General features: G+C 27.4%; 2 protein-coding genes across 2 annotated transcripts; one reads left to right on the top strand and one right to left on the bottom strand.

Moving 5' to 3' along the window:
* Window positions 1-3,444: 3,444 nt before the first annotated feature.
* LOC110600477 (GDSL esterase/lipase At2g04570) lies at window positions 3,445-5,364 on the top strand. Its single transcript, XM_043948597.1, has 3 exons — window positions 3,445-3,862; window positions 3,945-4,434; window positions 5,027-5,364. The coding sequence occupies exons 1-3, from the start codon at window positions 3,464-3,466 to the stop codon at window positions 5,218-5,220; spliced, it is 1,083 nt and encodes a 360-aa protein (XP_043804532.1). The 5' UTR covers window positions 3,445-3,463; the 3' UTR covers window positions 5,221-5,364.
* A 9,211-nt stretch (window positions 5,365-14,575) lies between these two features.
* LOC110627837 lies at window positions 14,576-15,451 on the bottom strand. The gene has a single exon (XM_021774210.2). The coding sequence runs from the start codon at window positions 15,311-15,313 to the stop codon at window positions 14,714-14,716; it is 600 nt and encodes a 199-aa protein (XP_021629902.1). The 5' UTR covers window positions 15,314-15,451; the 3' UTR covers window positions 14,576-14,713.
* Between the last annotated feature and the right edge of the window lie 9,132 nt (window positions 15,452-24,583).

Genomic DNA, 24,583 nt, shown 5'->3' with positions numbered 1-24,583 from the left:
TATTATTGCGGCAGGAAAGGCATGTCTTATGCTGGCATTGGTCAGATAATAATATTTTTTATATATAATTTTTATTTAGATTTTGTAATTTTATATATAATTATAATTTTATTTTATATATAATTTTTTATTAATTTTTGTAAATTATAATATTTTTTTAAAATGATGAGTTTCATGAAACGATCAAATAAACAAGAGTCTAGTACAAAATTTTACTTGGAACTCCTAGGTTACAAGGGAAATTAGCTCTATTATTTGATGAAATATGGTCCTTCGGATTATGCAGAATGACGAATTGCTTTGCAATTATATTTTTTAGTGTGTTTCTGAACATTGAGACTTTTTCTATTCTTTCAAGTTTACCACATCAGATAGACAATCAAATTCTAAAATTTCTATCCAACAATCTTTAATGACCAGCCTTGCAAGCAATGTTGATCTGAACAGGATGTAGGATTTTCAGCACCGTTTTGCGAGTTGGGCCATATCCAAACTCTTAAAGCCTTCAAATCCAAATAAGTCTTGCCATGTTAAATTTGTGGCTTAAACAACTCTCTCTCTCTAGTGATGCGGAACTCACGATCTAGTTTTTGCTAGAGAGGGGATTTCATTTCTCTCCTTTCTTTCTTTTTTTTTCTATGGCTCGTCTATTTTTTTTTCACCTCTTCATGTAGCCATCCTCTGCCCCTTTTAAACAGGGATAGTTATCATCTTCTTCCACTCAAAGAGTGGTTTATTCCCTCTATTTCTGAGTGGAGCTACATGATTAAATAAATTTTGATTAGTTTTTATTAGTAATATATCTTACAGTCAATCAGTTATTTGTAATTGAGTATTATTTTTCATATATTTTAAATATTTAAATATATTACTATTATTTATTTTTAGTATTAATTGAACTTTAAATAAAAATAAAATCTATGAAACAATATTTTTATAAAAAAAATTATGATACGTTTATAATTGTGAGATTTTAATTGTATTTAAATAATATTTTTAAATATTTTTTATCGATATTCTTGTTATAATTAAAAAATAATTAAAATTATATCTAAAATTAATATGTAGGTGTTTATTTTATAAATGAGTGTACTCAATTGATCTGCCTAAGAAATTCATATGGAAAATAACTTGTATATATGGATTATTTAAGTGATAGTTGTATAAATGACCTTTTGACTTGAAATTAATAAATAACTTTACATGAAAACCTTTATATTTTAATTTATTTTTCACGTTGCTCGTTCAGAAAATAACAAATGGGGATAAATTTGATATATTAGTAAACGTAGAAAGATTTTTATGTGATTGAGATAGGTTTCATCACTCTAAGTTAAATTATGAAATGTCCTATTTATTTTTTTGCTAGTTTTGTCATGAAATTTTTATATAAAATAGTATGAAATTAGCAAATGAGATTTAGAATTTCATTTAATCGGTCAATGATTAATAAATAAAAATTGATATAATTTAATATTGCAGATCTGTTTCATGCATCAAATATTAAATTGATACATTTATAATTAATGAATATTAGTTACAGTGACAAACAATATTGTGTTTTGCACTACAAGGCTTAGCCTGGTGGAAAGTGCATCATGTAGCCTTGAAAGGTCTAAGATTCGACTCCCCCAACCCCCTATTTCAAAAAAAAAAAAAAAAAACAATATTGTGTTTTGGAAATAAAAGGTATTTATTTTTTTTAAATATAATTTTTTTTATTTAAATATTTATTATTTTTTTCATTTAAATGTGATACGTGTTAATGAAAAATTTTATAAAGATGTGAGGTCGTAAAGCTTAAGCGTGGCTCGTGAAGGGAGTCGAAAATAATTTTTATTTAAAAATGAAATATGTTTTTTAATAAAATAATTTATTTTTTATTATTTAATTTTAATTTAAAAAATAAAATATATTAATTGACATAAAAATGTTAATAAGGTTTTAAAAAAATAGAAAATAACTTAATATTTATAAATAAAATCTATTATATTATTTACGTCATATAATAACTATTGTTTTAGAAAATTATATTTATTTTAAATTATCTGTCATTTTAAGAATTTTAAAATAATATTAATATATGAAAAAGGTATGACTATTTAAAATGTATTTTAGATAAATTATTATAAATTTTTTTTAAATTGAGACTATTAATCAATATTATTAGTTTGAGTTATGATTTATCAATTTCAATTGGACGGCTATATATAGCTGAATGCCTAGAAGAATTTACTGTTTTATTTTTTTTTTTAAACTAAAAATGTAATTGCATTCAAATTTGGAAGTCTAACATCAAAGCATGAACAATCAATTATGAAGGGTGCTCAGCCACTCCATCCTGTCTGAAATAGTAAAAGAATTTACTGTTTTATTTAATGTGCGAAATTCACAATGTGCTTGTTTTCCCTGCTAATTTTCCTCATCACTTGGAAGGCTACAAATTTCTTGGATTCTGCAAGCTTGGTTGGGCTAAATACAGATAATGCTTAATTAGAATGGCACATGAGCATCCCAAGCAAAGACACATAAACAACAACATTGGACATCGATCTCACCTTGTAACTCTATCGAACGTGGAAGATCACTTAACACATTATGTTCTGTCCATACCAAGCTATGCTGTGAAAGGTCTAGAAGGACTTGGGAATTAGTCAAAGGAGGAATCTGGTTGCAAATTTCTCATGAAAGTAATAGAGCATTAATTTAACAAATCTTGCCACCTCCATTTCTGTTGGGAAAGCTTGGTATCCATGAATTTTCCTCACTTGAGCAAGAACTTGTCCCTCTCACATGTGGTTGCAACTACTTTGTGTTGCTATTAATTCTGTGTGTGTGTCTCCCATGTAAGGTAAGAAAGACCTAGCATATGTAGCCAGCAACTGAGTATCCATCACTTACCCAAATACATGAAAGTTTATTCATATATATTAATTCTTTATGAACTAAGAATACATACACCGGACAGCGCACAATAAATTTTCCAATATAAATGGAAGCAAGATATTTTCATGCTATCAAGCTTGACAGGGCTCTATCTTTTCAGTAGCAATTAAAGTTAAAACTGCCAACGACCTTCCTGGAAGAAAAATAACAATAATAATAATTAGAAAAGAAAGCATTTGAAAATCAAACTTCTCATCTTCTACTTTTCACACTATTAAATCGTTGGCAAAATTATCATGATTTTAATTTAAATTTAATGGTATTTACGTGTAATTAGCGGGAAAAGAAATAGTGTGAGCGCGCATAATGTGGCATGAGTCTTGAATTGAGATTCATTTAAGTGGCATGCTTCGTGTAATTGAGTGTGTAGACATATATATTACCAATTAACTTTATTAAAAGTATTATAATTTTAATTTAGATTTAGTGATTGCAGTTGATGTAAGTGCATTTATTTTTTTGAAAAAAAAAAAATTCCCACCATTATTTAATCCTCACAAGACCCTTAACACTGCTTATGCTATCACACATACACAAACAAGAGAGAAATATGGCAAACAAGTATTTTCCTTGGCTATTGTTAGGCCAATTTCTAGTACTAGCAACCACAATCCAGGCCAAAATCCCAGCTCTGATCGTCTTTGGAGACTCTTCTGTCGATGCTGGGAATAATAACTATATTCCTACTATTGCCAGGAGCAATTTTGAGCCTTATGGCCGTGATTTTCAAGGCGGCCGGGCGACCGGAAGATTCTCAAATGGTAGAATCGCTACTGATTTTATCTCAGAGGCTATAGGTCTCAAGCCAACAATACCAGCATACCTGGATCCTGCTTATAACATTTCAGATTTTGCTGTCGGAGTAACTTTTGCTTCTGCTGCAACTGGCTATGATAACGCCACTTCTGATGTTCTTGTATGTAGCCTGCTTAATTTTCCTTACAAATTTGATTTCTGAGTGGGTTTTGTTTCATGTATTGCAACTGTTTGTTTTGTAGTCTGTGATACCATTTTGGAAGCAGCTGGAGTTTTACAAGGATTATCAGAGGAGATTGAGAGATTATCTTGGAGAAGCCAAAGCTAGCCAAACTATATCAGAGGCTCTGCACCTGATAAGCATAGGAACAAATGACTTCCTGGAGAATTACTATGCAATTCCAGGCCGATCAGCTGAGTACAATATCTCAAAATACGAAGATTTCCTTGCAGGAATTGCTGAAGGTTTCGTAATGAAACTTTATGCTCTAGGTGCTCGAAAAATATCCCTTGGAGGGCTTCCTCCAATGGGGTGTATGCCATTGGAGAGAACCAGAAACATAATGAACGGCCATGACTGTGAGGAGAGATACAACACTGTGGCATTTGAGTTCAATGGCAAGTTATCCAATTTGGTGGCCAATCTAAACAAGGAACTTCCTGGAATCAAACTCATCTTCTCCAACCCATATTACATTTTGCTGCACATCATCAGAAATCCCTCTTCATATGGTAAGTAATTAACTAAATATTTCTTCTTCTTCTTCTTTCTCTTAATGTTATTTAATTAAACATATGGGAAAACTCACCTGACCCAATTTGAAAACACAAACAAGTAGGTCTTGTCACTTATCTGTGTACTGTGGATTGGATTTAGGTAATAATTGCTTGAAACATGTATATCTCACTGCACTTAATCAAGTAGTCAGCTGGAACCAGGGTATGGTTAGGGTGGTGGATGGATATATTTAATGAGTTCACAGTTCACACATCAATATACGGAAAGGTCAACGACAGAGTTAGATGCAGAAATATTGGAAATGGGCCTGTTATCTTGGTTGGACTACGATGGACTTGGAGAGTTCTATATATATATATATATAGTTCGTAAGTAAAAGAAAATGAGATGAAAAGCACAGTGAGGCTTAAGTCAGTAATGAGGTAAAATAAGAGGACCAGTTATGGATTACCTTTCACCATGTGAGGCATTTAGACTCTTAAATTTTACAGGGAATGTGTGTTTATACATCATTTGTAGCTAAATAAATGTTATTTATTTTGAAATATATAAGAAATGGTGGTCTAATAATGAATGTGCATGCAGGAATAGAGGTGACATCAATGGCGTGTTGCGGAACAGGAATGTTTGAGATGGGGTATGCATGCGATAGAAACAGTCCATTTACATGCACAGATGCAGACAAGTACGTGTTTTGGGATGCTTTCCATCCCACCCAAAAAATTAATCAGATCGTTGCTAATTATGTCGTCAAGCGTGCTCTCATCAAGTTCGACTAATTTTTCTTTCTTTTTCCCTCTTTCTCTCTTTTTTCTTTATATATTTCACCTGTTTCTTATTATTACGAATAATAATTAGTTTTATGCCTTCTGTAATATATATTTATTGCCTCGCTTAGGTAATATATAAATAATTTATATAAATAGTTAATATAATAATTAATTTGCACTCACTTTAAATTTATGGTAACTGCTTTTAAATAAATGCGAGAGATCTCAGATTTTATTTTTTTAATTTTCAATTCGTGTTTTAAAAAAATATATATATAATAACTAATTAAAAAAATTTATAATTAAAAATCCAAATAAACTGAATAACAATTAACAGGCTACATCTAATATTATAACTTTTTCTTTCAAACTGTGATTAATATTAAAATAAATAGATATAAAAATTTAAATTCAATGCCTCTTCATTTTATACACTTATAAATAAATAAAGGTCAATAGAATTCAGTTCATATCAAAATAACAGATTGAATTGAATTAATTTAAAATTTTAATTTAATTGAATTTTAATTTTTAAAAAATTTAATTATTTTAATTTAGTTCAGTATTAATTTTAAAAAATTCAATAAAATTAAACTGAACTGATTAGTTAATAATATTATATTATTTAATAATATATTGAGATAATATCTTTATTAAAATTAAAATATTTTAATTAAATTTTAAAATATTAAAAATTAAATTAAAAATCTAAATCGATCAAATTAAATCAAATTAAAATGATTTGATTCAGATCGATTTTTATCTTAATTCAATTCAATTTTTATAAATACTTAAATTTTAATTTTTAATTTTAAATCGAGCTAAAACGAATGCACACCCTTACTTGTAAAGTCAAGGAAGATCAAATCAGTATACCTCTCTTATAGCCCTAAATTCTAATATGTATCGAGAACATGTGATTACTTTTTTTTTTTTAACCGAAAGATAATAATTTATTAATAGTAGGAGAAATCCATACAAAGTTTAAACAAACATATCCAAACAGTTACAATATAGGCCCAAAACCAACAAAAATAACAAGTCTAATGTGGAACAGGCCTTAGGCCCAAGAAGCCCTAAATTACTAAATAAAAGAGCAACCCAGAGTCATGTTTTCCGGGTCATCGTCTCAGCACCCATCTCCTCGATTCCAGTCGTCTCAAGGAAGAAATCCCAATGATAATCAACAACCAACAACTCAACTCAGTAGGTTAGTAAGGCTTTAGGAAAAAAAGGAAAAATCTAAGCAAAATTTGCACATTAGGAAGACGATGGCGACTAGCATAGAGTCGAAAAGCAACAAAACCACCAAAATGAACACGGAAAGGTGCTGATTCTTTGAACTCAACGAGCCACCGCCACTCAAATTCTTGATTGTAGCTACTAAAGAACTGAGCTTGAAGCTTCTGAGAAGAAACTCCTGCAACAACAACCAAGAAAACGAAGCAAACACTACAAATAAGTCAATCCCTTCAAGATTCAGATGCATGCAAGCACCATTTCTAGGTTTCCGCACATCTCAGTTTCCAAGTATAATCTGATTTTAAGAAAAAGAAAAGCCAAACAGATCTACTCAAAACTCACTGTGAAGCTCAAATCTCACTAAAAACAAACAAAAATATCTACAGTGCTTGTAGTAAACAATGAATTCAATAATTTAAAATAAAATTATTAATATTTAATTCTATTAATTATATTTTTATTATAATTTAAAAAAAAATAAAAAAACTAGCTAAAAAATCGTATTTAAAAATTATAAAAATTAATAAAATTTGATACATTTCACATTATTGTCGGACTAAATTTGAGAGGGTTAATATATTATTTTATAAATTAAATTTATATAAAAAATTTTTTAAATATGTTTTACATTTTAATTTTTATATATAATAATTAAAATTTTATTACAATTAAAAAATATTAAAATAGATGAGTATTAATATTGTTATAAGAACAAAAATTTACAAATAAGAATCTTTTATTATATTAAAAATTAACCATATCTTTTAAATTATAAATAATTAAAATTAAAAATAACTATTCAATGTAAAATGAAAATAAAAATTTTAAATTTAAATTTCATTATATTAAAACAAAATTGATCATTAATACACTATTTATTATATTTACAATTTATTTTATAATTACACTACAATATTTTTTAAAAAAATTATATGTTTAATAATTTTAATATATAATAATCACTATTATGTTAGTAAAAATTTTATATTTTTATTTTAGTTAAATTATTCAGTATCTATTGAATTAAAGCTTAAAGGTTCAAAAAAAAAACAAAAACTTTAGTAATTTTGTTAATTTAAGTTTTTTTTCTTATTAATTTTAGTTTAATTTAAAATTTTGATATTAATTTTAACTTATAATTAAAATTGAGATTGGATATTAGTGATATAGCAGCTGACCTAGTTTGAATATTAATATTTTAAATATTATTATTCAAGTGGATAAAAATTTTATAATTAAAAATTTAAATTTTTTTTATTTTTATCAATTATAATCTAGCTTTAAATATATATGTTCAGTTAATAAAAAAATAATTAATTTAAAAGAAAATAAAAATAACTTCCAAGAATTAAAAATATTATATTATTTCACAAATAATATTTATAAATACATTAAAAAGTATAACATGATGTAAATAATATAATATTTTTAATTATAAAATATTATATTTATTTCACAAATATAATATATGTTCATAAATATACTAAAAAATATAACATGACAGATAGAAAGAAATTTTTTTTTTATAAATTATACTGAGTAAAATAAATAAATATACTAATTTTTTATCATATTAAATAAAAAAATATTAATATAAAATAATTTAAATCAAAATTAATCAATTAACTATAATTAAAATAATAATTTAAAATCAGAATATGATTAACGAATATCAAAAAGTTTTAAATTTTTATTATAACACTTTTAGTGAATGTGACCAATATCGAATAAAATATTAATATTTATAATATATTAATGGTTACATTAGTAAGTTTTAATTTCAATTTTGATTATGTGCTAAAATTAATACCAAAATTTTAAATTACACTAAAATTGATAAAAAAAAAAAAAGAAATTAGCAAAAATTGATAAATTTTTATCTCAATTTTGATTATGTATTAAAATTAACACTAAAATTTTAAATTAGACTAAAATTGATTAAAAAAAATTAACTAAAATTAATAAATGCGCTAAAATTTTAAATTTTTGAAACATTTAAGTCTAAACGATTTTAAAATTCGACACTAAATTAGTAAAAGATTAGTAATGAATCTCAATTTATTACTAAATTTATTACTAAATAAGTTACTAAATAAATAAATTATTTTAATAAGGATCATGATTGATGGCTCGAGTTGAGCCATATTTATTGTGGCTTAAATGAGTCTCGTTAACTTAAAATGTCACATTTACCCTTACTGATTTTGGAGACAAATTAACCCTCTAAATTACAATCTCTTTTTTCCATTAATTTTCTCCAACTAAATATCTTCTTTTTTAGCAAATAATATAAATTATGTTATCATTTCTATTCACTTATATTCTTCACAAACTTTCTTCTCTCCAATATTCTCTGGCACTCCTCTCCTATTTTCCGTGCTCATTCTCACATTTTTCTCTTACTTCTCTTGCATGTTCTCACCCATCTCTCTTACTTCCCTTGCACATTTTACTCATTTCATGCAAAATGGAAGGATCACTCAGCCTAGCATAACAATAGATTTTTTTATCAATCTCGCCACAACAACAGTAGTCTGATTAGACATGTTTTTCAGGATATTTTTGGACGTAGTCAAAACCAGAGTGTAAATGAAGTTGATAATGAAGATGAGTTACATGTCTTCAATCAGTTGTAATAGGGGAAGAAAGCTTGGTGGTGATTCATTATCAAAGAGAATAAATTACACTGCACGCCTAAGTGTAATTTTAAAAAGTAATGGTTTTTGGCAAGTGGCAAAATTACAGACAGAGCATAATTATGAACTAGATCCTCATATGTCCAGGCTCATGTATGCACATAGAAGTGTATCTTCAGTCATAAAACGAATGCTTGAAGCACTCATACATGTGTTTTAATATTATAATTCAGTTAATTAATTTTTTTTTTGTGATTGCATGAACTTATTGAGTTAAAACTTAAAGTCTACTTTATTTGCATAAGATTTGCATGACTGTTTTTTCATTTATAAAGTCTATTTTATTTAAATAATATAACCTGTTATGTATATTTTGTCAGCAAATAAGTCTTAAAAATAACTATTAAACTTAGCGTTAGAAAATAAAATTGATATAATTTCATATTCTTAATAAAATAAACTTAGTCTCTTTTTATTTTCTTAATATTATTTGTAACACTTTAATTGAAATATTAAATATTTGATAGATATAAAAGTGCAAAAAATATTATATTCTATCAAAATTTATTATTTGTTTGAAGAACAAAATCCTATATACATCCCAACAAATAAAGTAATCAAACTGATTGAAATTTGCATTATCAAATCCATTCGCTTCCTCTATAACTCGTACATTTGATATTGTTGCACATGACGAAGGTTCTCCATCTACAGATAAACTTACGTTCTTTTTTGATTCAATATAATGATTGTATACTTCAATAGCCTCTACTTTTGTAATATAAGATTTATATAAACTCTTGCTAACCCCAATAATATTAGATGTACACTCGTGCTAAAAAGTATATATTACAAGTTAATACCTTTAAAAATAATATGATACTTCTGTATCTTCTTTTCTTTCATCATAGCAAAATATACCGTTGAATAGTGAAAAGAATTCATCCTTTCATTATAGCAAAATATACTGCTGAATAATGAAAAGAATTCAAAAGAATGATAAAAATGAATACAAAGATGAGATAAAGTCTCTTTTTATATAGATGTCGAATGTTCTTACAGAAGTGAAAATAAAGTTTAAATCATCCTTCAAGAACATATGAAGATGTTGATGTTCTTAAATCTAAAAAGGTATTCTTGATAAAGACAAAGAAAAAAACATATAGAAGAAAATGATCTCATAGTAGGAGTTGGCGTATAAAAAAAATGAAAATTAAGAAGGTTTCAAAAGAAAATGAAGTAGAGGTTGGTATTCTTGAGTCTAAGAAGAAGACTTAATAATGAAGAATACTTAATAAAGAAGAAATCGTAAAAAAATATGAAATGAAAGAGAAAACTTAACAATGAAGTTATAATAAATTAGAAAATATAAAGTAGTTGACATACTTATAGAAAACAGAACCCTGTTTTAAAAACTGAAACACTTAATGGATAAGAGAGAATTTAAAATTTGAATTTCAAATTCTACACATTAGTTTAAAAAAAATAGAAGAGGTTCAATGAAATAAAAATATATTATGAAATTACTTGAATAATCTCATTAATCCATACTTATCGTGGATCAAGTTGAACCATCTAGCTTTTTCCTTTTCATAAATGAATAAAATAGTAACAGATTTAATAATATAATATAATTTATTATCAAATTAGTAACATATTTAGTAATAAATTTAATTTGTTACTATTTTTATCAAAAATCAATTTTTTTTATTTTCTTAAAATCTTAAAATTTTTTTAATTTAGTAACGAATATAATACGTTCTAATTTAAAAATTACTAACGAATTCATTATTAAATTTTAAAGAAAAAATGTTACGGTTTTAATTTTAAAATCTCAACATTTTTTTCTTTCTAATTTAATAATAAAAATAATCTACTGTTGACACTAAAAATTAGTAATAAATTATAGAATCTATTACTAAAATTTTAAGAATAATTCCATATTTTTACTTTTATTCGCTCACATTTTCTTTTAAATTTAATAACCGATTGAATTCATTATTAAATTCTTTATTAATTCAAATATTTATTAAAATTTTAAGAATAATTTCATATTTTTACTTTTATTCACTCACATTTTCTTTTAAATTTAATAACCAATTGAATTCATTATTAAATTCTTTACTAATTCAGGTATTTATTAAAATTTTAAGAATAATCTCATATTTTTACTTTTATTCACTCACATTTTTCTTTAAATTTAATAATCGATAATTTATTATTAAATCTTTTATTAATTCAAATATTTACATCTTTATTATTTTATTCATTTTATTTATTCAATTTTTTTCTCTTTCTTCATTTTTTTCCTTATTTTTTTTCTTCTCATTATTGATCTTTCTTTATTATTTTTCTTTCATTATTCTTCCTTATATCTCTTAATTTTTGTTTCATTTTTTATTTTCTCTCATATTCTTGTTTTTTTCATTTTCTTCCATTTTCTTTTATTTTTTCTTCTACTTTCTATCATTTTTTCTCCTTTTCTCCTCATTATTTTTTCATTACTTTCTTTCTCTCGTATTCTCTAACCTTTTTATTACATTATTTTCTATTTTATTTTATTTTTTCATTTTCTCTTTTATTTTTCATATTTTCTCTTCTATCTTTCTCTCATTTTCTTTCCTTTTTCCTCTTTTTTTTGTTTTTTTTCTCATTTTTCTCATTATTTTCTTCTATTTTTTTTCCTTATTTTCTCTTTTGTATTTCATTTTCTTCCATTCTCTCACTATTTTCATTTTCTTAAATTTTTCTCGTATAATTTTATAATAATTTTTTATAAAATTAATAAAATTTAAAATAATAAAATTAATATTTAATGTAAAATATAGTAATAAAATTAACTGTTTATTATAATTAAAATAATATTTAATATAAAATATAACAAAAAAATAGTTTAACATAATTTTTTTAATAATTTTTAAAATTAATAAAAAATTTAGTTTATAACGAAATATAGTTTCAGAATATTTTTTATAAAATTAGTAACAAATTTTAAATTTCATTATAAATTTATTATAAAAATTAGTAACGAATTCTTAATTTGTTATTATTTTATTAGCAATAAAATTTATAGTAATAAGTGTAAATTTATTATTAAATTTTTACTAATTAGCAATGACTTTTTTATGAATTAATAACGAAAAATACCTTAAAATCTTGTAGTGTTTCAAATAGAGGGTTAGGCTTTAAGACCATTGGTTAGTAAGCCTATAGTTGTAAACAAGTGTAATACATAGTTTAAAGAAATGAATTTCTTTGCTAGCAAAAGAAGATAGAATATGTATAAGAAAAGAAAATCATGATAGATACTTCTTACTCAGAAAATATATTAACTTTCAATACTTGGTGCGATTAAAAATTAGGTAGTTATAAAAAATTATCCTCCGATCAAAATAGTTGCGTGTATAGGGTGAGTATTCGATCGGTTAGTTTAAAATCAAATCGAACTAAATAAATTTAAAATTAAATCGAATTAGAAATTAAATCGAATTGAATTAATCTGATTCAGTTCGGTTTGATCGATTTAAATTTTTAATAAATTTTTTATTTTTTACACTTTATTTTTAATATTTTAAAATTTAATTAAAATATTTTAACTTTAACATAATTTAATCTCTATATTATTGAAAATAATATATTATTATCACTAATCGATTCAATTTATTTTTTTCAGATTAAAATCAAATTAAACTGAAATAATCGAAATTTTTAAATTTAAAAATTAAATCAAATCGAAATAAATAAAAAATCAAACCGAATTTTTATATTAATTATGTTGGATTGATTTTTCGATTTAAACTAAATATTACTTACCTCTAATTATATGATTCACTCTATTAATAAAATAATCTTTGTCTATTTAATACGGTTAATAAAAATTGATATGGCACTTAAAAATAATTTTTAATTAAAATAAATTATATTTTAATTTTTACAATTTTATAAAACGTTTAATTTAGTTCAGATATTTTAGTTATAAATTTTATTTTATAATAAAATATTTTTTTAAAAAATTACTTCTATATTTTTATAATAAAATAATTTTTTTAAAAAATTTATTTCTATATTTTATAAAGTGGTTCCTAAATATTATATATATATATATATATATATATATATATATATATATATTTCAAATTAATTTTACATATTTATTAAATATAATGTCTTAAAATAAAAATTAAGTTAAAAAATCTTGGCATAATATACCTAATTTAAAGTTCAAAGAGTTTTTTTAATCTAATTTTTTCTTTTTTATGATTTTTTTATTAATCAAAACAAAAAGGAGATATTAAATTATTTTATTTTATTATTTTTTATATAAAAATATTAAAATTTAATAAATAGAGATTAATTTATAAATATAAGAAATTATTAGTAATTATAATATTTAAATATTAATCTATAAAATATTAGAATTAATTTCAATTAAAAAGTTTAAATTAAGAAAATATTTTATTAATTAAATAAAATTTAATAAATTAAATGTATTTTTAATTTAAAAATACAAAAATTAAATATATAACTTTCATTAAATATTAAAAAATAAATTATAGTTTATCTATGACGGTGTTGGAAGAAAATGCCGAATTTTTTTTATTATAAATTAAAATATAAAATTTTATTTAAAAATATACTAAAATAGATGATAATTTTTTTTTATAATTATTCCTTGAAAATTTTTCAATGCAATATTCGTGTAAGTATAATATTTATTTGTAGCTTACACGTGTACTCATCAGACACATCCCCAAAATAGATGGATGATCAAATAAAAATTTGGACTTGGCAGCTCAAGGGTTGTTAGAAAAGGTCCAAGTCTGAATATATCTGCTTTTTCTCGTCTACGGTTGTTCATCGAAGCTCAAGAATATTGACCTTTGACTCTTTCAAGCCACATCCCATACGTAAACATGTCAATCTTAATTTCTAGTTAGATTGCCACACGTTTAAAAAAAATAATTAATTGTAGTTTTGTTCACTCAATTATTACGTCACATAATAAACAAGCTTTAATATAATACTAAATTCAAAAATTTAATTTAAAATAAGATGTATTTTCCGTTTAAAATAAAATTTTATATTTGTGTTTTAATATAAAATTTTTATTTAAAAAAAGTATAGCATGATTTTTAAAAATTTTTAGTTTAGTTTATTAATTCAGGTTTTTTCTAAACTTTTTAATTTTTCATTTTTTTTGACTTTATTATAAATTTTTAAACCAAATATCATATTTCATAACAAGAATAATTGAAATATAATAAATCTAAAAAATTAATCAATTTAATTTTTTTTTCTAAATATTACTAAATTAAATTAAAATTATTCAATTCAACTTTTCTTTGTAACTGATCTTTTCCGATAGTATGCAACTCCTTTTACGTTTAACAGTTTTAAAAAAATAAATTTGATTTTAAATAAAATTGATTCCCATTTCCATCTCTGAAAAAGGTAAGAAGAAGAACGAAGAAGAAATGCACAAGAACTCCATGGAATTCGATGGTAATTTCCATTAAGAAAATTAATGACTAGTAATTGTTCAAAAAAAAAACAAGGGAAAAAGAAAAGGAAGAAACTCGTCTCCAATTTGCAGAGAAAGAGAAAAAAAAAAGGAAAGAAATTAATTAACCCCTGCTCCAAATTTCCCAAAATTTCTCTCCAATGAAGCTTGCAATCTTCCTCACCGTACCTTTCTCGGCTTCCGGCTGAACAGCTTCAATCTCACCGGAGGAATTCTTCTCCACCGATTCCAACTCTTCCTGCAACGCCTTCTCTTCAAAATTCTCTTTTGACTCATGGCGAACTCGCTTACTTTTCTCCTTCTTCTTCTTCTTCAGGCTCTTCTTCTTTTTCTGAAACAACTCTTCTTCATAAGCTTCAATGATCTCGTGTATCAGTTGACGGTTAGGTGAAGTGTCCCAAAGCGCCCAAAAACTCATGTAACAACTAAAACAATTACATTCAAACAATGGATCATGGTTCCCGCCGCCGTCATCGCCATAATGATCATCGCCAGTGGGAAGAGTAGTTTTCCGTTGACCGGTGAAGCTGGTAGATTTAGGGTTGGAGGTTCCGCAGCAGGAGATAAGGTAGGCTAAAACTTGTTTGTCCTCATCTGAGAGAGCAGCTGCGAGAGTGAGAATTGTTGTCGGAAGCAGCGATAAGTGGTGGGAGACGGACGGCGTCGATGGGTGAACTTTGCCTTTCTTATAGAGATTCTTCATGGTTTTTGATTTTGGGAAGGGCTCTTGCTTTTGTTCTATGGTTGAAGCTGCGTTTGTGCGTAGCTATTGCTTTTTAAATTGGCAGTATTGGCATTCGGAAATTCTCAGCTCTGTTCTATGGGAATTTGAGAAAGTGAGTTCACCGCCCAAATAACGCGCCTCCTGGAACGTGTTGTGTACTCTGTCTGAATTATAAATCCATTGCTTTTTATTATACCTAAAAATTTCATAAAAATTTAAATTAATTATTTTTTATTTATTACGAAAAATTCAATTTTTTTTAATTTAAAAAGTTTTTATTTTACAATAAGTTAAAAAATTTCATGATTTTAAAAAGATTTATTCAATTTTTTATTATAAAATGAATCAGAAAAATATATATTGAGAATTTATTTTCTTTAAAAAAACTTTATTAATTAATTTTTAAATATATTAAATATAAAAAATATTTTCGATAAAACAAAAAAATTTTAAATAGAATATATTTGGACAGTTTTAGTAGCCCAAGCTTAAACTGTTTCCTATTCTGTGAAAGTAAAATTAAAATATTTAAAATGTATAATATAATAAAAACCTACTGGTTTTTCAAGTAAAAGGTTTTGGATGTGAAATGCGAAACGCGAGCTGAAGTGAAAGTGGGGTAGTGGATGATAAGGATGGTCCATTTAGCAACACGGAATCATCGAGAAAATCTCTAGTGCTTCTCGGTGCATGCCCGGATAAAACATTTTAATTTTTTAAATATTATTAACAAGTTTTTATCATAGAAATATACGTTAAATTATTTTTTTAAAAAAAATTAAAATAATAATAGTTTAACTAAAGGCTTATCTGGCTGGGGTAAATAAGTTTTGAAAGTATAAAATGTGAAAAATTCAAGTTTGTAGTTTTATTCTAGTCTCGCTTCAACGGTGCTTGAGTCCCCCTTCGATGGTCGAGTTTGTTTGGATGATGGATAATGGGGTTGGAGCAGAATCTATATTTCTCTATTCTCAAGCCTCTATCAATTCTGAATTACAGTAGAATTTGACTAAAACTCAAGTATGAGGTCATAGTGACCAATTACAATTAATTCCTCCTTAATGAAAGTTAATGATGAAGATGAGATAACTCCGTACCTCAATGGTGACACAATATGAGGCAGCAGCAGCAGATCTCGGACTTATATTGATATTGAGTTGAATTTTAGATTCTTAACTGATATTCTGAAATTTAGAAAATGGAGTTTACAATGTATGAGTGAGCTTAACTGGGACAGATCACGTCTCTCCTCTTTAAGCCTTCTCTCTTTTATTTTCTAGTAACGCATAATCGCCACCCTACTACAGTGCCACCTGTCTCTATTATCTGGACCTGTACGTATGGACATGTCAGGGTACTCCTCTCTGTAAGTTGGCCATTTAATTCCCAACCGGTGCGTGTGCTGATAGCGCTATGAGGTGACTGAATATGCTCTCTTACCTCTTGTCACGTCACTGGACTAGGCTATTCTCGGATAAACCTGCGCATGTGGTCAGTCCGGCCTGCTTCACGTCACCGGAGGACACGCAATGTTGGGCTGGTATGCTTGAAAGTAACTTGATGGACTTTGGATCTGCGTTCTTTTCTAGAGCTCGGCCTCGCCCTAGTGTGTAAGAAGTTTGGTTCCTTGCAAAATAATCAGGAGGTCTGGTGCACTTGGAATTCGGATTTACAAAAGGTAATGGTAAATTATTTTCAATAGTTATTTAATGCTGGAGATTGTGATGCTAATGATGTTGTTTCGAAAATTCTTCACCTTATTACTGATGCTATGAATGCGTGCTTAATGGCGGAATATACGAAAGAAGAAGTATTTGATTTTATTAAAGATTGAGTTTAATAAAATTGGGCTTAATGGCGGAATATACAAAACCCGAATTTAAATTTCATAAAGTGAGTTCACCGCAAAGAAGTATTTGATTTTATTAAAGATTGGGTTTGGAAGAGGCTGAACTCTTGGAAGAGGAAACCATTGAGTCAGGCAGGTAAGGAAGTCATGATTAAAACAATATTGCAGGCACTTTCCAATTATATTATGAGCCTTTTTTTGCTGCAAAAAACTTTATGTTATGAAATTGAAGGGGTAATGAATGCTTTCTGGTGGGGCAAAGGAGAAAACTACCGTGAGAGTATAAGATAGATGGCTTGAGATCTGTTAGCGAAGCATAAAAGGGCTGGGGGCTTGGGGTTCAAGAGGATTCATGATTTTAATTTGGCACTTCTAGACAAGCAATGTTGGTGTTTGCTTACTCAACCTTCATCTATTGTGGCTCGTGTCATGAAAGCATGATATTTTTCTCGTTCTTCGCTATGGACAACATCACTTGGTCATAATCCTAGCTATGTATGGCATTCTATTTGGGAGTCTTGGTCGATGGTACAATAAGGTATTGTTTGTCGAGTGGGTTCGGGTAGTGATATTTTTGTATGACACTCTCCATGGTTACCTGATCCTCACGATTCTTTTATTTCTACACCTCCTCCTAGGCCTTTTGCTATTAATTGTGTTTCTGATTTAATTGTTGAGAACTGTTGGAATTTGCCTCTTATTGCCTCTGTGTTTAATGAACGAGATGTTCAACAGATTCTATCAATTCCACTTGGGCGGTCATGGGAGTCGGACTGCATTAGTTGGAAGCTTGAACAAGATGGAGAATTTTTTTGTGAGAAGTGCTTATAAGCTGCAGTGTTCTTATGTTTCTCCTTCTGCATCTATCTCGGGCCTTTGGAGCAAGTTTTGGAAATGCAAGGTGCCCCCTAAAGTTCTTAATTTTGTTTGGAGGGCACTTTCGAATGTGGTGCCTGCTTCAACGACGTCAGATGCAAGTATATAATTTATGTCCAATTTGTCAGCGTGGAAGTGAGACTATAATACATAGTTTTATTCAATGTTCTTTTGCTCGAGAAGTTTGGATGCAAATTGATATAGGATGACAGTATCCAGGTGTTAATTCATTGATGGATTGGTTCTTAGCTGTATTTGTTCTAGCCTCTGTTGATAAATGCAAATTAATACTCATGGTTTGTTGGGCATTGTGGACTAATAGAAACTCTATTGTGTGGGAACATAAAGGACAGTCTCCCTCTCAAGTTTCCCATATGGCCTCACGGTTCCTACAAAATTGGATTGTTGCTGCTCCTTCTTCCTTAGCTACTGCTGCTGCACCAAGTTCAGACTATCTGCGTTCATCGCAATGGCCATCGGAATGATGGATGAAAGTCAATGTGGATGCATCTACCGGCCCAAGTTTGAATTTTGTGGGTTTAGATGCTGTTGTACGTGACTCATATAGGGAGTTTATGGCGGCTAAAGCCTTGCGTTATCCAGGTTTCTTCTCAGCAAAAAATGCAGAGCTATAGGAATTATTAAGTTTTAAATTGGATAAAGAGCAAAGGTTGTCAGCGGGTTCTGATTGAATCGGATGCCATTTCAGTTGTTCAAACAATTAATTCATCAGGTCTTACCGTTAGATCATCATTTGATTTGATTGTTAGTGATTGTAAATCTCTTTTAAGTGAAATCGTTGAAACTAAATGTTGTTTTAGTTATAGGTCTGCGAATGTGGTTGCCCATTTATTAGTAACGGGTGCTCATTCCGAGTCAGGTTTGAGAGTTTGGTATGTTAATCTACCTCATTTTACTGTGACTTTTTAATATAATAATAAAATCACAAATGTTTCTTTTTAAAAAAAAATGAATTTTTTTTTAATTTTAAAAAATATTAAAATTAATTTTTTAAATTGATGTCATTATCATTTTAAAATATTTTCATATATACTATCCAAATTCAACTAAATAAATAATAATAATGGTTAGATTTTGCCTCTTCAAACACGGCCAAAGCAGAAATAAAAAAAGGGTATTATTTGTAATGGAAAACGACGGTGGCAATTTCCAATTAAATGGTTAATTTGACTTTTTTTGGTCGAATTTAAAATTTAAAATTATTTATATAGTTTAAATTTATATATGAGTTAAATAACTAATAAAATTAAGAGATTATTAAGATATAATTTATTTAAATTTGATTCCATTAATTCATTTTAATATAAAAATTAAATAAACGAATTTACTTTGAATTTCTTTTAAATTAATTTGAAACCACTTATAAATTAATTCAAAACTTTTTAATACTGATATACTAGATAATTCTAAATAACTTATTTTTTTAAATAATGAGAGATTTATAATTTAATCTCTAAATATTATTATTATTAATAAGTCAGTCCATATATTTTTAAAAATTTATTAAAATATTTTTTTTTCGTCAACAAAATACTTCTTCCATTTATTTCTACTATCAAAAATATAACAAAAAATCAAATTATCCTTTTATTTTCCTCCGGTTCCTCCTTATTTTTCTTTATCGATTCTTCCCACTCTTCTTCTTTTCCTTCATCATCGTCATCTTCTTCTTCTCCTTCTTCTTTTTCTTCTTGTTCTCCTTCATCATCATCATCTTTTTCTTTTTTTTTTGAGGAGGAGAGACTATTTATTGACAGAAAGAAACAATAAGGACGTTTTAATAGATATAAGAAAATATAAAAGCGTTTTAATAGATATAAGAAAAAATAATGGCGTTTTAATATATTTCTGAAAATATAAGTACAGACTTATTAATAATAGTAATATTTAAGAACTAAATAAGGGGTTTTATTTGAGGGCAAAATTGGATTTGAAAAAATTTTCTCCCTTATCCTTTGTCTATTTTTAACGGAAAGAAAAATGGAAAGACAATTTCGTTGACGAAGATAAAAAATTATAACGTTTTAATATGTTTCTAAAAATGTAAAAATTGATTTGTTAATAATAGTAATATCCAAAGAGTAAATTGTAAATCTCTCTTAAATAATTCAATTACATTCTATTCCTTAGAAAACATAGACTTGAAAAAATTTGAATTAAGTCTCATTTGAAACTATTCATTTTGTATAAACAAATTTAAATGAATATTTATAAAATCACCCATAATTTTTTTTAAATAAAATTTTTTAAATTAAAATAAAACAGAAGGCAAAGTTTCCATAGGAAGAAGATGAAGAAGATGAGGAGAAGTCAAGGAAAGGAAGCTTTGGCAATTGCACAGACCAAAGAGATAGAATATGAAATATGATAAGAAAATGCAAGCAAGTGTAGACAAATAGAGGTAGGTAAAGGTTTGATGAGAGCATGTGATGATTATTCAATTTGTCTACAGGGCTATGTGATGGTTGTTGCAAGATATATCCTATACACCTTTAGCCTACTCCAAAACAATGCAACAAAAATGTATAGGATTCCTTTGTAGATTAGTTTGAGGTAAATTTTATTAGTTTAGAGTGAATTTTAATTTAATTTTAAAAGAACATAATAAATAAATAAATAAAACTTAATTAATTCTTATAGAAAAGATAAACGTTTCATTTTACAAAATAAAATAAATAATTGAGTGATTTTAAAATAAAAAATGAAGTAATAAATTTTATAAAATTTTAAAAATTTAATAGTAAGTCTGCGGTTATAAAAAATTGAGAATTTTGAAGATTTTGAAATATCTAAAAGCTACGCTTTTTTTAATTTAGTCGATTTAATTTAAAATCGAATTAAATTAAAAAAATTAAAAAATTAAAATTTTAATATTTATAAAAATCTAACAGAATCGATTTTGGATAAAAAATAATTTGAATAAAACTGGTATAATTCAGTTCGATTCGGTTTAATCAGTTGAACTTTTTATTTTTTACCCCTTATTTTTAATATTTTAAAATTTAATTGAAATATTTTAACTTTGTTCATATCTAATTGCCTTTATTATAAAAATAACATACTATTATCACTAATTGATTTGATTTTATCGATTTTTTCTTATCAAAATCGAACACAACTAAAATAATTAAAATTTTTAAAAATAAAAATCGAATCCAACTGAAAATAATAAAAAAATGAACTGAATTTTCGAATTAATAGGATTCGATCAGTTTTTTGGATTTGAATCGAGTACTACTTACCCCCTACAAATGACCTTCATCCTAAATAAAGTAATTACTTTTAAAAAACATACCTTATCTCCAAAAACTCCCTTCTAAATATAATGTTAATTAGATTATTGAATCAATCTACTTTGAAAATAAATTAATGAAGAATTTATTATATATAGTCTCTTAATTTTATTACTAATGTGATTCTGTATTTTAAAAATTAACATTTAATTCCTTAATTTTACTTTCATTAATATATGATGTTGCACTGACTCCTTAAGGGGATTGGATCTACAAAACAAGTAGCACTAGATAGTTTAGTGGATAAAATCTCATATGCTTTAGTCGGTAATGACTTTAAAGGTATTGACCGCCAAAAGAGTTAATATTGAGATAAGATCTATAAACCTAAAGGTACCCATATTTACAAGTATTGGAAACACATACCTGATAGGGTTTGAGAATCGTGATAGACTTCTGATTGGACTAGGACATCGTATTTAATTATGATTAGATCTCCTATTTTATATAAGTTAGATTTGGGATAGGATTCGGTCTAAGATATTAGATATGATGTCTAAATATTCATCTTATCCTTATTAAGTTTCAATTATGAGGACATCATAGTAAACATTGAAGCACTATAATTTAAAGGAGCTATCACTAGACCTAGAGATAAAGCATTGCAAACCATAATGATGGAGCATTCAGCAAAAGGCCATGTAGCGTCTTAGATGAGGAGGCAGCCAAGGTGGAGGTGACTTGGATACAATTTTGATAATCTTGGGAGATTCTCACCAACTATCTAGTGTGCACTTAATGTTCAAGATATAAAAACTTAAAGATGAATACTGTGGACCACTTCTATGTCATATTTGAAAAAAAAAATCATTTTATATTTGGTCAAACCCACATTTTAAGATCCATACCTTGGTAGAACTACTTATAATTCATACTTCTTACTCTCACTAAGTGTTTAAAAATTCTATAGCATAAAAGTTGAGAAAAAAACTCCATTGAAGGAGGGCTTATCGGGCTTAGGTCATTTTACTTATTATGAGGTTGTATTCTTTGTTAAGTTTCACTTAGAATTTTAGTTTATTATAAGTTTGTCGCTTGTAATATCACAGGCTTATACTTGAGAAACTCCGGCACATGTTTCTTTTATGTTTCAAGTGCATTAACTCCATTATATCTTTATTTTTCATATTCATTGTATTAATAAAAGTATTGTCATTCTCAAGTGTTATTCTTATTTTTGTTGTTAAGTTATTGTGAATATTATTTAAGTGTGTTTGAGTTTGGTTGAATAATGATCCTTTCATGGCAGAATAATTTGAGTTATACTTCAAGTTAGATTTGGCTAAAGCTTAAAGGATAAAGAGGGATAATTTACACATATGATATATTAATTTAAAATTTATAATAGTAAAATATATAAATTTTATTTTGTAACATAAAACTCTCGATTTCTATTTAAATAGAGGGATTTATAATTTAGTCTCTGGATATTGCTATTATTAACAAGTCAGTCCCTGCATTTTTAGAAACCTATTAAAACTTCCTTATCTTTTCTCTCCGTTAATAAAATAGTCCTTCCGTCTATTTCTGCCGTTAAAAATATAACAAAAGACAAAATTACCCCCTTCTTTTCCTCCTCCTCCTCCTCCTTCTTCTTCTTCATTGATTCTTTCTCTTCTTCTTCTTCTTCTTTGGTTCTTCTTCTTATTTTTTGATTCTTTTTCGATTTTTCTTTTTATTCTTCTTCTTTGAGGAGGAGGAGAAAATTCTTTTTCTTCTTCTTCTTCTTCTTCTTCATCTCCTTCTTCTTCTTCTTTTTCTTCTTCTTCTCCTTCATCATCATCATCTTCTTCTTTTTCTTCTTTTTTTCTTCTTTTTTTGAGGAGGAGGATAGACTATTTCGTTGACAGAAAAAAATAATAAGGACGTTTTAATAGATATGAGAAAAGTTAAGGATATTTTAATAGATATGAGAAAAGATAAAGACGTTTTAATAGATTTTTGAAAATGTAGAGACTGACTTTTTAATAATAGCAAAATTCAATAACTAAATAAGAATTTTATTTGAGTGTAAAATTGAATTTTAAAAGTTTTCTCTCTATCTTTTATCTATTTTTAAAGGAAAAAATGATGGAAGGACTATTTTGTTGACGAAAATAAAAGATAAAGACGTTTTAATAGGTTTTTAAAAATGTAGGGATCGACTTATTAATAATAGTAATATCCAAGAACTAAATTATAAATCTTTCTAAATAATATAGAACACCGTTTCATCAATTATAGCAAGTTTCTATATTATTTTGCTATACGATACTTATTAAATTATATATCTATATATCTGATGACTGCTGGATTCCTTCACCCCGGACCAGGGGCTTGACCACAGCCCAAGACCCATGACGTAGAGGCCCACACACCTAATATACATAACAAGCCTGGCTCATCCAACCTTCAAGGCCGGGCTCGACCCATCTTCCTCACTCAAGCCGGCCCGGTCCGCATGGAGCAGGCCCTCTTCACTCAGGCTTAGCATCCAGCCCAACTCTCGGTCCAGCCCAGGATCCAGAAAAATATTCACCAGACAACCTGGCAGATCCGCTCGGGCGTACGCACGGGGAGAATCAGAGGCCGTTACGCATGGAGCAGGCGGCTGATACCCCAGTACTTCCGAATCCGCATGGCAGAGATGCGTGGTCCAATCCTGGAGAGATCTTTACACGTCACCAGCAAGCAAGACAATGTATAAAAGAGGAGTCCCCTCCTCAGAAAGTTTAAGCCTTATTCAGTAATACAAAAACTCTTGTAAAACCCTATTCTATTGGATCTCAGATCATCAATTGGCGCCGTCTGTGGGAAACGAAGGAGATCTTTTCATCACCGGAGTTTTCACTTTCACAACCCACTGAGATCCACGATGGCAAACCACCAAGACAGTAACCTTAATATTCCAAATGACCTGAGCTCTGCCCAAGATGGGCAGCAGTTCTCCTTTTCTAGCCCTACAACGTTGAATAACCAAACACCTATCTCTCTTAATCCCTCGCCAAGCCTGGCAGGGAATACTCCCACCATGACCCTGTCTAACCAAGACATTCAAACCATGGCTCTCCAGCTACAAACCACTGCCCACTGGTTGGGGCAGATAATGCAACAAAGGGGACTTAGCACCCCAGTAAACGCACTCCCAGTAGTGGAGGAACCCAGAACCGATGAACCCCAACCTACCTCTGCCCGCCTCCAAACTAACAACCACAATGCCAGAGAAGAGGA

The sequence above is a fragment of the Manihot esculenta genome, chromosome 12, assembly GCF_001659605.2.
Source record: "Manihot esculenta cultivar AM560-2 chromosome 12, M.esculenta_v8, whole genome shotgun sequence".
NCBI lineage: Eukaryota > Viridiplantae > Streptophyta > Magnoliopsida > Malpighiales > Euphorbiaceae > Manihot > Manihot esculenta.
Note: the sequence above shows the minus strand (reverse complement) of the source record. Positions and strands in the feature narration are given on the sequence as shown.